The 16,056-nt window shown below is 51.6% G+C and overlaps 1 protein-coding gene across 1 annotated transcript; it reads left to right on the top strand.

Moving 5' to 3' along the window:
* Nucleotides 1-4,631: 4,631 nt before the first annotated feature.
* On the top strand, nucleotides 4,632-16,014 carry ICAM1 (intercellular adhesion molecule 1). The gene is made up of 7 exons (XM_027547782.1): nucleotides 4,632-5,383; nucleotides 7,386-7,646; nucleotides 12,684-12,992; nucleotides 13,360-13,641; nucleotides 13,722-13,976; nucleotides 14,107-14,355; nucleotides 14,438-16,014. The coding sequence occupies exons 1-7, from the start codon at nucleotides 5,149-5,151 to the stop codon at nucleotides 14,620-14,622; spliced, it is 1,776 nt and encodes a 591-aa protein (XP_027403583.1). The 5' UTR covers nucleotides 4,632-5,148; the 3' UTR covers nucleotides 14,623-16,014.
* The last annotated feature ends 42 nt before the right edge of the window (nucleotides 16,015-16,056 follow it).

The following is a 16,056-nucleotide window of genomic DNA, read 5'->3' as shown; positions in this document are numbered from 1 at the left end:
GAAATTACCATGTGACTCAACATTTCCACTCCCAGGTAGACACCCAAGAGAAATGAAAAGATGCTCATACAAACACTTGTACAGGAATGCTGATAGCACCATGATTCAGAATAGCCAAAAGGTGGAGGCTACCAAAGTCGTTCCATGAATGAAAAACAAAACCTGATTTGGCCTTACAATGGAATGTTACTCAGACCAGGGCCTGAACAGTACGGAGGTTCCTCGATTCCTTGGAAAATTAAAAATAGAACTACCCAAAACATTGTAAGTCAACTCTATTTCAATACATATATAGAACTAATGTATGCTCCAGCCAGTCCTCTCCTGGGTATTTATCTGAAGGAAACAAAGCTGTTCTTTTGAAAAGACAGATGAGAATTCCCTGGTAATCCAGTGTTTGGGACTTGGCACCTTCATTGTGGGGGCAGGGTTCAATCCCAGGTCAGGAAACTAAGAGCTCACAAAAGTGCAGCTTAAAAAAAAAAAAAAAGGAAAGAAAAAAAGAGGACTTCCCTGGTGGTCCAGTGGTTAAGAATCCACTGTCCAATGAAGGGGTTGCGGGTTTGATCTCTGATCAGGGAACTTGCCACAGGGCAATTAAGCCTGAGTGTGGCAACCAGTAAGCCTGCTGGCTACAATGAAGAGCCTGGGAGCCAGAAAAGTAAAAAGATGTCTGGACCTTGTGTTCCTAGCCCTGTTACAAGCTGGGGGATGAAATCCTCTAGTACCTTCCATAAAAGCAGTGGGAAAGGAATCCTGGGTTGGAAGAACAGCATGTACGGAATGCTGAGAATAAGTGAAGTTCATTCATTCAACCAATACTATTGACCGTCTGCCTCTAATGACTGGACGTTGATTCACGTGCTGAGGCTGAGAGATTCCCTGGCCTTCTGGCACTCACGAAAATGGAAGTGATATAATCAAGTCAGTCAAAAGAATTTCAACCAGTGGATGAGTTTCAGTAATGAAACCATTAGAGCAAGTGACAGGGAATGATTAGGCTGTAGCCCAGGATGGAAGGGGCCAGAGGAGCATTGGGAAAAGGTTTTTTTTTAAAAAAAAAAAAAAGAAAACAAAACTTCCCTGATTCTGGGAAAGATTGAAGGCAGGAGCAGAAGGGGAGGACAGAGGATGAGATGGTTGGATGGCATCACCAACTCAGTGGACATGAGTTTGAGCAAACTCTGGCAGTTGGTGATGGACAGGGAAGCCTGGCATGCTGCAGTCCATGAGGTCGCAAAGAGTTGGACACGACTGAGCGACTGAACTGAACTGAATGTATTTATTTATTTATCTATAGTTGCACTGGGTCTTCGTTACTGCTTGGACATTTTTCTAGTTGGGGAGAGCCGGCTTCTCATTGCAGGGGCTCCTCTTGTTGTGGAGCACAGGCTCTAGGTGTGAAAGCTTCAGTAGCTGCAGCACTTGGGCTCAGTAGTTGTGGTGCATGGGCTTAAATGCTCCGAGGCGTGTGGGATCTTCCTTGACTAGGGAAGGAACCATTGTCCCCTACATTGACAGGCAGATTCTGATCCACTGTACCACCAGGGATGTCCTCTGGAAAGGCTGTAAGTGGAGGCTGAGACCCCAAGAAAGGGCTGGCTCCGTCAGGGATGAGAGGAAGTGAATTCCAGTTCAAGGGAACAGCAAGGTGGTCCCACCTGAGCTCAGGATGAGTTCCGAGCAGGCACAGTGCCTGGAGTGGGGTTTGGGTACTTCTGCTCTGGTGCACAGCCTCTGGTCTGCACTGGAGCCATTCCTCCCTTCCTGAGACTGCCTGGCACCCTGGAGGAAGCCCTGCCCTTCCTGATGGCTGTGGAAAGGGGATGGGGGAGCATCTGCTTCCCTTTCTTTCAAGAAAGCACAAAGGGAATGTAGACAGAGAGTGCAAGTTTATTCTGCCAAACTGTCGCTCATTATCATCCCATCCTCATCTCAGGAAATGGCCCTCCACCCTCACAGGATATCAGAGCAGGACAAGGAGCTGACCTTGACTCTGCCCTGCTTCCAAGTCCCAAAAGTGCAGTGTGCCTGCTGCCAAACTGAATGCCAAATTGGATCACGTCTCCAGTCTCCATGGCCCACTCCAGGCTCCATCATTGCTCCCAGTTTCCTGAATCCACCCTGTCCTCCACCAAACCTCTCCTACACACACTGTAGCTACTGCTGTCTCAGGAGGGTACCTGTAAATGCCTGAGTCAGGGGTGTCTCCCCTCTGCTCAGAACCCTCCACAGCTCCCACTTCACTCAGAGGAAAAGCCAAAGTTTTCCCCAGCCCATGTTCTACCCATTCCCTCCCTACCCGCCTCTCCCCCAATTCCCTCCCTCCCTGCACTCCAGCAACAGCAGCCTCCTGGCTTTTCCTTAAGTCAATTCCTACCTCAGGGCCTTTGCACATCCAGTGTACTTTGCCTGGTACATTCCTTCCCTGATATAATCAGGATTCACTCCTCACCTCCCTCTATTCCTGGTTCAATATCACCTTCTCAGTCTTTCCCAGGATGCTCTATTTAGAGTTTTCTGAACCCTCACATTTCCTATTCCCTTCCCTACTTTATTTTTTTCTTAGCACCAAGCACAAGCTACGTCTCCATATGTTTTATTTTTTAAACATTTATGCATTTATTTATCTGTATTGAGTCTTAGTTGTTGCTTGGGTGATCCTCCATCTTCTACTTCCACTTGGGGAATCTTTAGTTGAGGCATGTGAACTCTTAGTGATGCCACGTGGGATCTAGTTCCCTGACCAGGGATGGAACCTGGGCTGGGGCTTTTGGACAGTGGAATCTTAGCCAGTGGCCCACCAGGGAAGAGTCCCTTTATGTATTTTATTTTTGTTTCTGTTGCTCCTACTTTTAATAACGATCTCTGCATGATGGCAGGAATTTTGGTCTCTTCTGTTCATTACTGTGCCCCCAGCACCTGGAATGATGCCTGGCACACAGTAGGTTCTTTAAATTTTCTTTTTGTTTTTCATTGTGTTGGGTCTTCTTTGCTGTGTGGGCTTTTCTCTAGTTGTGGAGAATGAGGGCTACTCTCTAGTTGCAGTTCACTGGCTTCTCCTTAAAGTGGCTTTTCTCCGTGTGGAGCACAGGCTCTAGGGCGCTTGGGCTTCTGTAGTTGTAGGACGGGGACTCAGTTGTGGCTCCCAGGCTCTAGAGCACAGGCTCAGTAGTTGTGGTGCATGCGGTTAGTTGCACTGAGGCATGTGGGATCTTTTCAAATCAGAGATCTAATCTGTCTCCTCTCCATTGGCAGGTGGATTTCTTATCACTGAGCAACCAGGGAGTCCACACTCTAGGCTGTCAACACTGTTTAAGCCACTGTGGAGCTAGAGAAGGAAGAACCACGGTTTACGGTTTTTAAACATTGGAAGGACTGATGCTAAAGCTGAAACTCCAATACTTTGGCCACCTCATGCGAAGAGTTGACTCATTGGAAAAGACTCTGATGTTGGGAGGGATTGGGGGCAGGAGGAGAAGGGGACGACAGAAGATGAGATGGATAGATGGCATCACCGACTCTATGGACATGAGTCTGAGTGAACTCCGGGAGTTGGTGACGGACAGGGAGGCCTGGCGTGCTGCGATTCATGGGGTCGCAAAGAATCGGACACGACTGAGCGACTGAACTGAACTGGACTGAACTGAAACCTCCGTAAAACTTGGGCCGCGCGGGGGAGCTCTCCGCTCGCACACTTGGGGCTGGGGCCAAAATAAACAATGATCTTAACTTGCTAAAAACCCGCCGGAAAGTGACCCCAGCGGAGGATTTTCCCAGACCTTCCGAGGGACGTCCCCGGTCCCCACTCGGCACCTTTTCCCAGGCCGTTTGGGGCGGGAATTCAGCACCCTCCACCCTTAAGAAGAAAGATCCCCGTGGAAATTCCTCAGGAACAATCTGGGAGCAGCGAGGAAAGCTTTTCTGGCTGGGCAGTGACTCGCAGCCCCTTCCCCGGGGGAAGGGCTCGAGCGTCCCTGAATGATCCTCCCTTCCCAGTCTGCCGCGCGACCTTCTTGGCCTTTCTCTGGTCTCCATGGCGACAAAGCGCGCGCCCCACAACAGGAAGCCTTAGGCGGCGGGGCTCCGCGCTTGGAGACTCCAGGATCCCTAGCCTTGAAGGGGCGGTTGCCGAGTTTGTGGATGACCGGCGCAGGCGAGGCCTGAAGCCGGGGGCGATGGCATGCGGCTTAAATGCGCAGCGCCGGACCTCCCAGCATCCCGCGCCCTCTCCCTACAAATACAAATAGAACAAGCCCGGGCGAACACCCGCACAGATTGAGTGCTGGCACCTGGGGTTGGAGTTTCAGAAGCTGCGCGCAGACGGCGGGAGTTTGAGCGCCCCCTCTCCTCCCCCATTCCGGGCCTGGGAGCTACCTCAGTTTCCCTGCCGAGGGCAAGGGTTCGAGCGCCCCCGCTCCCCGCCCCGGTCGAGGTCTTTGGCCTCAGTTTCCCCGCGGAGCCTGGGAACAGCAACTCGCTGCGTCAGGACCACGAGGCTTCCTTTTTTTTTTTTCCTGGAAGCTGTAAAGACGCCCCCGTGGCCGAGGTCCAGGCCGAAAGGGGAAGCGATGAGTAGGGGAGTAGAAGCGCCCATCCGTGGGGGATGCAGCGCCCCGGATGTGATGCGCCTTGAGTCTTCCCCTCCAGGGTTCACAGGCGCCTGGAAGTGCCTGGGCCTGCTGCGGTCGCTTCTCGAGAAATCTCGGTGTCATCTGGGCGGGTACTTGCCCCTTAGGGCAGGGGCACCCGTGATCGAGAGCGCCCCAGGAGGATCCTGGGCCCCACCGAAGCGAGGGACGGTCCACTCGATTAGAGGCCTGCTTGTGCTGGGGAGTTAGACTTGAGTTCTAATGCCCTCGAAGCTGGAAGCCTCAGTCTACCCCTCCGTGGAAGGGACACGATAACAGTCCCTACCGTCTACGGTGGTTGGCAGGATCCAATAAAGCTCTTAGCTCAGTGTAAACGCAAAATCAAGGTTAGCCTGGCCCGGGGACAGGAACCCTAGCTCCGGGAGCCTTCCCTGGGTTATTTTTTTGGCTGCTGCCGCCAGGCAGCCCTCAGGACTTGAATTCGGAAATTCCGGTGTTGAGCGGCCACCGAGGGGGTACATAACCGACTTCGGCCAGGCACCCTCTCAATCCGGAAATGCCAGGGCCCTTGTTCCGGAGGGGAAAGCAGGAGGTTTCCGGGAAGCACCGCCCCCTTGGCCCCCCTCGGCCAGCCCAGCGGTATAAAAGGACCCGCGAAGCCCTGGGCGCCACAGTCTTAGCCGCGCGCCTCCGCCCCAGCTGGTCCGCCCCGCCTCCGCCTGCGATGGCTCTCGGCGCCGCCCCTGCAGCACAGCTTGCGCTCCTGGCCCTGCTCGGGACTCTGCTCCCAGGTGAGTCAGGGGTGAGGGCTGCCGTCGAGTCAGCTTTCGGGATCCGAGGTGCGCCCTGAAGCCATGGGACGACCGGCTCCCGACCGGCTGGGAATAAGGCTATTCGTACTTAGGTCAGTGTTTCTGGGAAGTTGGGGTTAGAGGCACCGATTGAAAGTCAGCAGCCGAGGGTTCCCACCCAGACCCTTCATGGCTCTATCCTGTGCTCTCCGACTGCGGATTGCCCCTCCCGAGGATCTACAGGTTTTCCGCTGTAAAATGGAGACGTTTAACAGTGGCCACCTCGCAGTGGTTGTGTCCTGGCCCCAGGAGGTGGTCTGATGGTGTAGACACACGCCCCAACCTTTAGGTAGACTGGAACCCCCCTCCCCCACCCCGCCATGCACATTCTGTTCCTCACCCCGTGTCCCTAGGGGGAAGTCCAGGACTCTGCTCAGGGGAATTCCAGGGCTGACTTGCCCAGGGAGCAGAGGTTGAGAAGTGGGATGCCCCTGCAGCCCTTCCTCACCTCCAGCTAGGAGGAAGGTGAGAAGGGGAACTGTGCTGTGTGCTGTGCTAAGTTCCTTCAGTTGTGTCCAACTCTTTGCCACCCCATGGACTGTAGCCTGCCAGGCTCTTCTATCCATGGAATTCTCCAGGCAAGAATACTGAATTCCCAACCCAGTCTCCTGGGTTGGGACACTGGAACCCGTGCCTCCTTCGGCTCCTGCATTGCAGGCAGATTCTTTACTGCTGAGCTACGGGGGAAGCCCAGGAGAAGCGGGACAGCTGGCCTCAAATGCTGGCCACTTTGAAAAGCAGGAGTGTGAAAAATCCACACCATGGTTACCAGCTCAACGAAGAGTTCTAATTCAGACTCTAATCTGGAGTCTACCCTTTTCTAGCTGAGTAACCTCGCTTCGTGTGTAGGGCTCACCAGGCTCCTCTGTGCATGGGATTTCCGGGCAAGAATACTGGAGCGGGTTGCCATTTTCTCCTCCAGGGGATCTTCCCAACCCAGGGATCGAACCTGGATCACTTGCACTGGCAGGCGGATTCTTTACCACCTGGGAAGGCCCAGCATCCCTTCCGATCTCAAAATTTCCTTCTGAATTGGGAAGGATTCCAGAATCACCCTTGGAGAATTCAAAGAGCTGCTGTTTCCCTCCATCCCAGATGGAGTAGACCCAAAGTTGAAGGCAGAAATCTTTTTTTTTTGGGGGGGGGGGGGCGGGGGTTGGCGAATAGGATGGATGGGCTCAGAGAGACATTTTTTCAGCTTTGAAAGTGCCGTGGTCTGAGGGAGCTCATCAGAACAGACCGCCTCTTTCTTATCTGCAGCCACTGCCTACCTGCCCTGTGCTAGGAGTTGCTTATGTCAGCGGAAGTTGTGGTGACTGTATTTGCCCACTTTATAGATAGAGGAAAGTGAGGCCCAGAGAGGGGAAACCGCTTGTCCAAGGGAGTGGGGACTAGCCTGATTGGAGCCCCTTTACCCCTGAAGGACTGGCTCCCTCCCCTTGACCTCTTGGGATTGAAACATACACTGACCTCATGCCCCTCTTTTGCTAAAATCCTCCCCGTCTGCTCAGAAGTTCCTCAGAATGAAGACCACATCCCTGGCATGGCTTAACACTGCCTGCATGATTCTCTTGACCCTGTTTCCCCCCAACTTATCCCTTACTCTGCTCCAGCCACCCTGCCTCAGGACCTCTGTACTTGCTATTCCTGAAGGTCATTTTCCTTTTCTCTGGAATGGCTTGCTTCCGCTCTTCATCCTAATCTCTGGCTCACATATTCCCCAGTCACCAAGGCACTGTCTGTTCTCTCATCCCATTTTGTTTTTGCCAAAACCCTTGTCAGCATCAGTTGTTAATTATGTTGTTTACTCATGAATTTTTCTGTCTCCCACACTGAAGGCAGAGTTTTGTCTTGTTCAATGCTGTGTCCCCAGCACGGGCTGAATGCAGTAATATTGATGAGCCCCAGCTGTCATGCCTGACAACCCCCCTTTTGATTCCAGGGCCTGGAGGTGCCGGAATATCAATACATCCTTCAAAAGCCATCATACCCCGTGGAGACTCCCTGACGGTGAACTGCAGTAACTCCTGTGACCAAAAGTCAACATTTGGCCTAGAGACTGTATTAATCAAGGAGGAAGTGGGCCGTGGGGACAACTGGAAGGTTTTTCAACTGCGTGATGTGCAGGAAGACATCGAGCTGTTTTGCTACTCAAACTGTCACAAGGAACAGACAATAGCTTCAATGAACCTCACCGTATACTGTGAGTGGCTGGGTCCAGGGCCTGGACTAGGCAGACTGTGCTGGGGAGGTGGACAGGGGAGTCCCCAGCAGGTTGGAACAACCTTTATAACTTGGTGGGTGAAGGCAGGGTCTCACTGAAGAGCAGGGGTTCTATCTTTGAAAAGTCTCATTGTTGGTCTGGAACTCTTCCTTGAACTTCCTTGGGCGTGCCTTTGGAGTATGGTCAGAGAATCAGAACATTCAAGAATGCTGGCTCTCTAGGCCTCTTTAAACAGATGACAAAGTTGTAGATCTGACTCTTTAGAAAAAGATGCTGGGGGTTTCCTGGCAGTGGTTAGGATTCCGGGATTTCACTACCTCGGACTAGGTTCAATCCCTGAGATCTATCATCCTGCAAGCCTCACAGCTTGGCCAAAGGGGGAAAAAAAAAAAAGATGAGAATTCAAATTAGCCCTGAGATGACACTTTTCACTTATTGGCAACAATCCAGAGAATTGATAACAGCTGTGTTGGCAAGGGTGTGCGGAAGCAGGTAATCCTAGGACATTGCTGACAGTGTAGGGGCGCAAAAAGCACAACTTCCAGTGGGGCAGGGGGCAGCAGTCTTCAAAAATGTCACACAAAGGGGTCCTTTGATAGAGAAGCCCACTCCTGGGAATTGGGCCTATAGATGGTCCTACCCATGAGGGAACTGAGAGGGGGCAGGGTTATTCACTGTGGCTTGATCAGGACGCGCAAAAATTTGCAAGCCACTCGTATGTAGGGAACTGGGGAAAGAAAGCAGTTCGATCTGGAATAGTATGCAACTGTATAAAAGAAGGAGACCGCTCTCCCCAACCCCTGGCAATCACTAGCCTGCTTTCTGTCTCTGTGTTTTCCTATTGTGGACATTTCCTTTACATGGATCATGGAGTGTGTGGCCCAGTGTATCTGGCTTCTTTCACTTATCAAACTGTTCAAGGTTTATCCATGTTACAGCATGTATTAGTACTTAATGCCTTTTATGGCTAAATAATATTTTATCGTATGGATGTAGAACATTTTATCTACCCATTAGTTGATGGCCATTTGGCTTGTTTCCATCTTTTTAGGTGGGATAGTGGTCACTCTAGCAGAGAGAGAGTGCTAGTGGTTGATGGGGGCATTTAGGGGACTTCTGGGGTGACTAAAAAAATTCTATCTTGAGTAGTATTTACAAGAGTCCTAACCTTAAAGCAGTTATATTAACCTGCACATTTACTTTTTTATGGTTTTCTGCTTCTTAGTATAACAATTAAAAATGTTTTTTAAAAAAGAATGAGATGGAAACTGCCAGGGGTACTGTCAAGTTCAAAAGAAGTAAGGTCCTGTCCAGACTCAGTAGTACACCTATCACAGTGTTAGAGAGCCACAGGGGCTAGGTGAGGAAGACTGTGTTTCTGCATTAAAGAGCCCTGAGAGGAAACACAGTAAATGAGAATAATAGCTGGCTGTGAGCAGAGAAGCTGGGGGCCTCTGGGAGAGGGCAGGGGGTCTAGTTTTCTCTGTGTACCTTTTGTTTCCTTTGGGCATTTTGACGTGTGACAGTGAATTAACATGAATATAAGCAATAAATCAGTTCAGTTCAGTTCAGTCTCTAGGTCATGTCCAACTCTTTGCAACCCCGTAGACTACAGCACTCCAGGCTTCCCTGTCCATCATCAACTCCCGGAGCTTGCTCAGACTCATGGCCATTGAGTCGGTGATGCCATCCAACCATCTCATCCTCTGTCTTCCCCTTCTCCTTCTGCCTTCAATCTTTCCCAGCATCAGGGTCTTTTCCAGTGAGTCAGTTCTTTGAATCAGGTGGCCAAAGTGTTGGAGTTTCAGCTTCAGCATCAGTCCTTTCAGTGAATATTCAGGACTGATTTCCTTTAGGATTGACTGGTTTGATCTCCTTGCAGTCCAAGGGACTGTCAAGAGTCTTCTCCAACACCACAGTTCAAAAGCATCAATTCTTCAGTGCTCAGCTTTCTTTATGGTACAGTTCTCACGTCCATACATGACTACTGGAAAAACGGATCCGCCTGCAATGCAGGAGACCTGGGTTCTATCCCTGGGTTGGGAAGATCCCCTGGAGAAGGGAAAGGCTACCCACTCCAGTATTCTGGCTTGGAGAATTCCATGGATACTATATTATTCATTTGGGCTTCCCTGATAGCTGAGTTGGTAAAGAAATAGAGACATGAATTTCAAATTAAAACAGAAGAAAATAAAAAAGGAGGAAAGAAAGAAGATTGGCCTACTGGCTTTGGGATTAGACAGCCTTGGGTTCTAGTCCCAGCATATGTGTGTGTGTGTGTGTTCAGTCGTGTCCAACTCTTTGCGGCCCCATGGACTATAGCCTGCGAGGCTCCTCTATTCATGGGATTCTGTAGTCAAGAATACTGGAATGATTGCTGCTTCCTACTCTAGGGGATCTTCCTGACCAGGGTTTGAACAAGCATCCACTGCCTCCTACATTGGCAGGTGGATTCTTTACCACTGAGCCACCTGGGAAACCCCTAGTCCCAGTAGGGTCCTCACTAACTGGGTGACCCCAGTGTGGGGGAGAGAGGGGGAAACCCATGGCTCCTGATTGATTTTCACTTGAAACCTCCTTGGAAGGATTTAATGATGCAGTGAGGCCTGAAGGACATTCTGCCTTCACAGTACCTGTGTCAAAGAAGCTTTGGGGTAAATATCAGGTTTGTTTCTGGTTTGAAGGATGTTTGAGCATCGGCTAGCCAAGTGAGGGAAGTCCCCAAACATTCCCAGTGGCCTCTGAAACCACACCCCCACCCAGAAACGTCTTCACATAACTGTCTGCCTCTCAGCCTGAGAGCTGAAAGCCCCTCACGCCAGGTTTGAGTCCTTGCACTACTACGTTTCTCCTTCTTTGGCTTCCAGACTTTACCTTAGTTTTCACCTCTGGGAAATGGAACAGATGGGCGTACCCAGTAGCAAGGCGTCACCTAGGAGACACTGTAGCTTGGTCTTGCCCCACCACCAGTGGAAAGATAAGAGAGCATCTCTGGATGGCTGAGCTTTCTCTAGAAGGAGCTGTAATTCCTGCAGGAGGGAAGCCCTAGCTGGGCTTTGTAGGACATGTAGGAGTTGGTAAAGACAGGCATTCTAGTCAGAAGGAGCAGACTGGGCAAAGGTTTGGAGTGGAGAAACAAACAGCCTGGGATTGGGGAAACCAGAGGGATTGACTATCAAAAGATCAGTGTCACTGGAGCTGAGTCTGGCAGGACCTCGACTGCCAGGCTGTGAAGCTGAGATTTCTCCTTTGGGAAATAGGGAGCCATGGAGGATGTGTAAGCAGGCCAGGGATCTAGAGCAGAGGGCTGAACTTAGAGGAAGCCAGAGAGCAGCTGGCCGTGGACCCAATCCAGGTCACACATCTCATGGGCAGTGACACGTACAAGAAGGGAGTGGCCGACAAACATTTGAAGGGTGGAGTAATCAGGACTCAGTTTGGCACTAAAGATGGGGAGTCAAGGAGAGATACCGGTGGAACAGACCTCTTGCCCCAGTCTGGCTTTCAGGGCAAGGAGCTAGGCTTGCAGATGTGAGTCCCATTTTGGGACTGTGGTCTGAGGAGGCCTTCAGCTCTGCAAACAAGGGTTTGCAACAGATGGTCAGAAGTAAGAGTTGAATGCCTGGGGGTTTTCTCACCCCCTCTTTTTTAACAGCTTTTAATGTACAATGCAATGAACTTTGGTGTATTTATAGAAGTGTACAACCACAATCTACTTTAAGAATGTATCTGTCATATCCCTCACCTTAAAATTAACCTCATGCCCATTTACAGTCACTCTCTCAATTTCTGAAGTGGATTAATAATAGTCCTAAAAAAAATAATATTACTCCTACCTTCATTAGTCCCAGCTTACAGCTTAGAAAACTGAGGCTTGGTTTCTATAGCCACAAGGGCTGGGACTGTTCAGTGGCAAAGTCACTCCCCCATAACCCATAGCAAAGAAGCAGAAAAGCTAGGAATCAACTCTAGGCTCCTAACATGTTAAGATCTCTGCTTTTTCTTTTTTTGGTTAGAAAAGGAAAGTTTGCTTTGTTCAGGGGGTTGGCAATCTGGGGAGAAGGTGAACTCATGTCCCAAAACCAACTCCCAACATCACTGCTGTTTAAGTGACATTTCAGGGCCACTTGAGAAGGGACTAGGAGTGGGAAGCCTCAAGACCTCTCCTTGGGGAGTCTAGGGTGGAGCAGGGGGCTCTCAATGCTAAGCCACAGCTAATGCTGGCAATTTCCACTGGCAGGAAGATCCAGGCTTGGAATTCTTACCTCATGCAGAATGGAGACCCTGGCCTGTGAATACCCTGCCCACAGATACTGGTTTCAGGGGATACTTGGGGGTATTTTTTTTTTTTGAGCATCTGTGGGTTGTTCTTACATTTTTGACATTTCAGGGGATCAGACAGTTTATTTGGGAACCTTCAAAAGCAGGCTTCCGAAAGGCCTCAAATAGGTGTGGGTACTCCAACCTCATTCTTTCTACAAACACAGAGCACCTCCCGTGTGCCAACAGTACAACAGGGAACAAAAAAAAGATTCCTGCCCTCCTGAACTGACATTCCATGGCAGGAATAATAGAAAACAAATGAACTCAGTCGATGATTTTGTACCTCAGAGGTGAGAGATGCTATGCAGAAAAATATGGCCAAAGAGAGAAGGAAGAACAGAAGTTTTGTTTTGTTTTGTTTTTTTATAGCAAAGTCTAGAGACTGGGCAGCTTAAATGTACTGTATTTATTTACTGGGACTCCTGGCAATAGCCTTTAAGTTCCTTTCCCACTTGTGACTCTCAGATGCTGCAATGAATAAAGAGTTGTTTTGCCTCCTTCACAACCACTTGGGGACATCTCACCAGGTTATCCTGAAGCTCTTAACATTCCCATCTGGCTTAGGTGGTTTGGGGAGTGTTGTGGGGAAAAAGTGGTGAGGTTCCTGGAGCAGGTGTGTCCAGGGCCCCAACACACCCGCTGTGGGCAGGCAGCCAGCCTGTCCTGTTCACATAACACCCCTTTCCCCTGCAGGGTTCCCGGAGCATGTGGAGCTGGCTCCCCTGCCCCTCTGGCAGCCTGTGGGTGAAGAACTCAACCTGAGCTGCCTGGTGTCTGGCGGGGCCCCCCGGGCCCACCTCTCCGTGGTGCTGCTCCGAGGGGAGGAGGAGCTGGCCCGGCAGCCCGTGGGAAAGGGGGAGCCCGCCAAGGTCATGTTCACAGTGCAGTCGAGAAGAGAGGACCATGGCACCAATTTCTCTTGCCGCTGGGAACTGGACCTGCGGTCACAAGGGCTGGAACTCTTCCAGAACACCTCGGCCCCCAGGAAGCTCCAGACCTATGGTGAGGCACTGGGGAGCCAGCAGAGAAGATGCACTGAGGGGGATTTCTTGCTTGGGATGCGGGGTCCCTGGGAAGCAGAGGCCCCTGGCCATGGGGCTGCTGAGAAAGTGGCAACCTTGATTGCAAAGGCTTCTGGGAAGAGCATCTTCTTGGCCACTGGGGTGGAATGTTCTGGGCTGGGTGCCTGCACTGAAGGATGATCTGGAAAGGCTGTGACCCAGGGCAAGCGGTAGGTGTGTCCTGAGACAAGAGTGACCTAGCCAGTTTCCCTGGAAGAGGGCGTTCCAGGCCGGGGGATGGAAATGGCCGGGGAGAGGGCTTCAGGATGTCTGTCTGCCCCCTGTTTACACCGGCTCTGTCTCGCCAGTCCTGCCATCGATCGACCCTCACCTTGAGGTCCCCCCGATTGTGGAAGTAGGCTCACGGTGGCCGGTGAATTGCACGCTGGATGGACTGTTCCCAGCCTCAGACGCTAAGGTCTACCTGGTGCTGGGGGACCAGAAACTGGAATCCAATATCACGTACGATGGTGACTCTGTCTTGGCCAAGGCCTGGATGGAGGAAAATGAGGAGGGCACCCATTCCTTGAAGTGTTCAGTGAGTCTGGGAGAGGTCAGCCGGAGGACGCAAGAGAACGTGACTGTCTATAGTAAGTAGAAACCCAAGTGAGCCTTCCAAGGGGCTGGGGCTAATGCCAGGGGTGGGGCTCACTGTGTGTCTCACTTCCAGGCTTCCCACTTCCCACCCTGACCCTGAGTCCTCCTGAGGTCTCAGAATGGACTACTGTGACTGTGGAATGTGTGGCCCGTGATGGAGCTGTGGTGAAGCTGAATGGAACCTCAGCTGTGCCGCCGGGTCCGAGGGCCCAATTGAAGCTGAACGCCAGTGCCAGCGACCACAGGAGCAACTTCTCCTGCTCTGCTGCCCTGGAGATAGCTGGGCAGGTGGTCCACAAACACCAGACCCTGGAGCTCCATGTCCTGTGTGAGTGAGGCCGCTGGACAATGACCCCTAAGTTCCAAGCCCCAACCACCAAGACCCTAAGAGCTCCTGCCCTCCAAGGCCTACCATCACCCCTACCGACCCCCTCCCTAATCTTGTTGTGTTTCTTCAGACGGCCCCCGACTAGACCAGCGGGATTGCCCGGGAAACTGGACGTGGCAGGAAGGCTCGGAACAGACCCTGAAGTGCGAGGCTCAGGGGAACCCAATCCCCAAGCTGAACTGTAGCCGGAAAGGGGACGGGGCTTCGCTGCCCATCGGGGACCTGAGGCCCGTTAGGCGGGAGGTGGCGGGCACCTACCTGTGTCGGGCCACCAGCGCTCGTGGCAGAGTCACCCGTGAAGTGGTCCTGAACGTGCTCCGTGAGTTCGAGTTCTGGAATGGGCAGGGCAGGGGCAATGTGGCCAGCTCAACACTCACTGCTGCCTTGTGTCCTCCCCACAGACGGCCAGAATATCCTGGACATTGTCATTCCGGTAGTAGCTGTGACCCTCATCTTGGGTGCTCTGGGCACCGCCGGTTATGTCTATAACTACCAGCGGAAGATCCAGAAATACGAGCTGCAGAAGGCCCGGAAGGCCCAAGAAGAGGCTGCCTTGAAACTGAATGCACAATCCACGCCGCCCTGAGCCCACCCCAGGATAGGACTTCTTCAGCTCCCCAAGCCATGACAAATGGGGCTGCATCAACCAATGGTGGACACATGCCGTTAAGCTACACCCACCTTCCCTGGATGCCAGAGGACCAAATAGAGGACTCAGTCAGGACAAATAGCATGTGGGGTCATGGCTTCTGCACAGTTATGACCCCCAGGCCTCACACCTGACCTGGAGCCACAGGACTAAGACAAAAGAAGGGGCCAAGACTCAGGGCATGACTCTGAGGGATGTCAAAGTCTGACCTGGCCGGAGACTGTGTGATGGAGACCCTTACCTCCAGCATGGGGACACTCAAATGGGAAACATTGAAACTCACCTCCTGCTGTGTGTGCTGAGGCCCTATAGTCCGAAGAGAGATGTAGCCCTGCTCAGACACATGCAGCATTGAAACACAAATCCCCACACTTCCTGAACAGAAACCAGCTCCGGCATTACTGTCCACAGACTGTTCCCAGATCTTGATGATGACATATTTATTCACTGGTTTTTCTACTAGCTATTTATTGAGTGCCTTCTATGGGGGCTAGAATTTGTAAACAAGAACACTGATTCCAGCCCTCAGGGAGCTCTCAGTCGAATCTCATTCAGGGTCGTCAGGTACAACTATTAGGGCTATGCACTGCACAAGAGTGCCTGGCAAAAAGATTAAGTGGGGCTAGGATTTCCCACTCCATTGGCCAAGCTGCTTTCTCCCAGAAAGGGATTAGTAATGATGATAGGGTATTGCTGGTGACATGCCCAGAGATGACCCACTGAGCCCTTATACCCCAGAATTAGCGCTGACCTCTGTTAAGACACCTCTCCACCCATATGCATCTCTGCTAATGCTCACAATGACACTTGGTTGTTTAGTCACTGAGATGTGTCCGACTCTTGTGACCCATGGACTGTAGCCTCCCAGGCTGCTCTGTCCATGGGATTCTGACACTTGGTGGCAGGCCTAAATGTGGTGCTCACTCCTTCATAGCTACACCACAGGGTCACATGAAACTCTGCCCAACCCCTGTGTGCCCCTGCCTTGCCCTTCCTGTTTCCATCTCAGTGGGACCACACAGTTCCAAATTCCTGCAGGGACGAGGGTCCTGCAGGCAGTGGGGAGGAGAGGCCTGGGAGTAGCCCCCCCCCCACAGCGTGGGAAGCCTCTCCCCTGTGCTAATAAAGCTGTTTCATCCTCCCAGCCTTGTGTGAGTTGAGGGGAGGTGTCATGTCCAGCTGGAACTCTTTCTACCAGTTTTCCCATTTCCTGCTCCAAGAAAAGGCTGGGAGTTCAAGGCCCAGCCCTCAGGCTCTAATCCAAATGTGAGGCTTATTAGGGCCTTTGAAGACTTTAGTGAAAATAAAAAATCCCTCTCCAGAAAAAAACATGACGTTTGGTTTGGAATGGCGTCGAGAGTCCATTTGTTA

Source organism: Bos indicus x Bos taurus, chromosome 7 (assembly GCF_003369695.1).
Source record: "Bos indicus x Bos taurus breed Angus x Brahman F1 hybrid chromosome 7, Bos_hybrid_MaternalHap_v2.0, whole genome shotgun sequence".
NCBI classification, from domain to species: Eukaryota; Metazoa; Chordata; class Mammalia; order Artiodactyla; family Bovidae; genus Bos; species Bos indicus x Bos taurus.
Note: the sequence above shows the minus strand (reverse complement) of the source record. Positions and strands in the feature narration are given on the sequence as shown.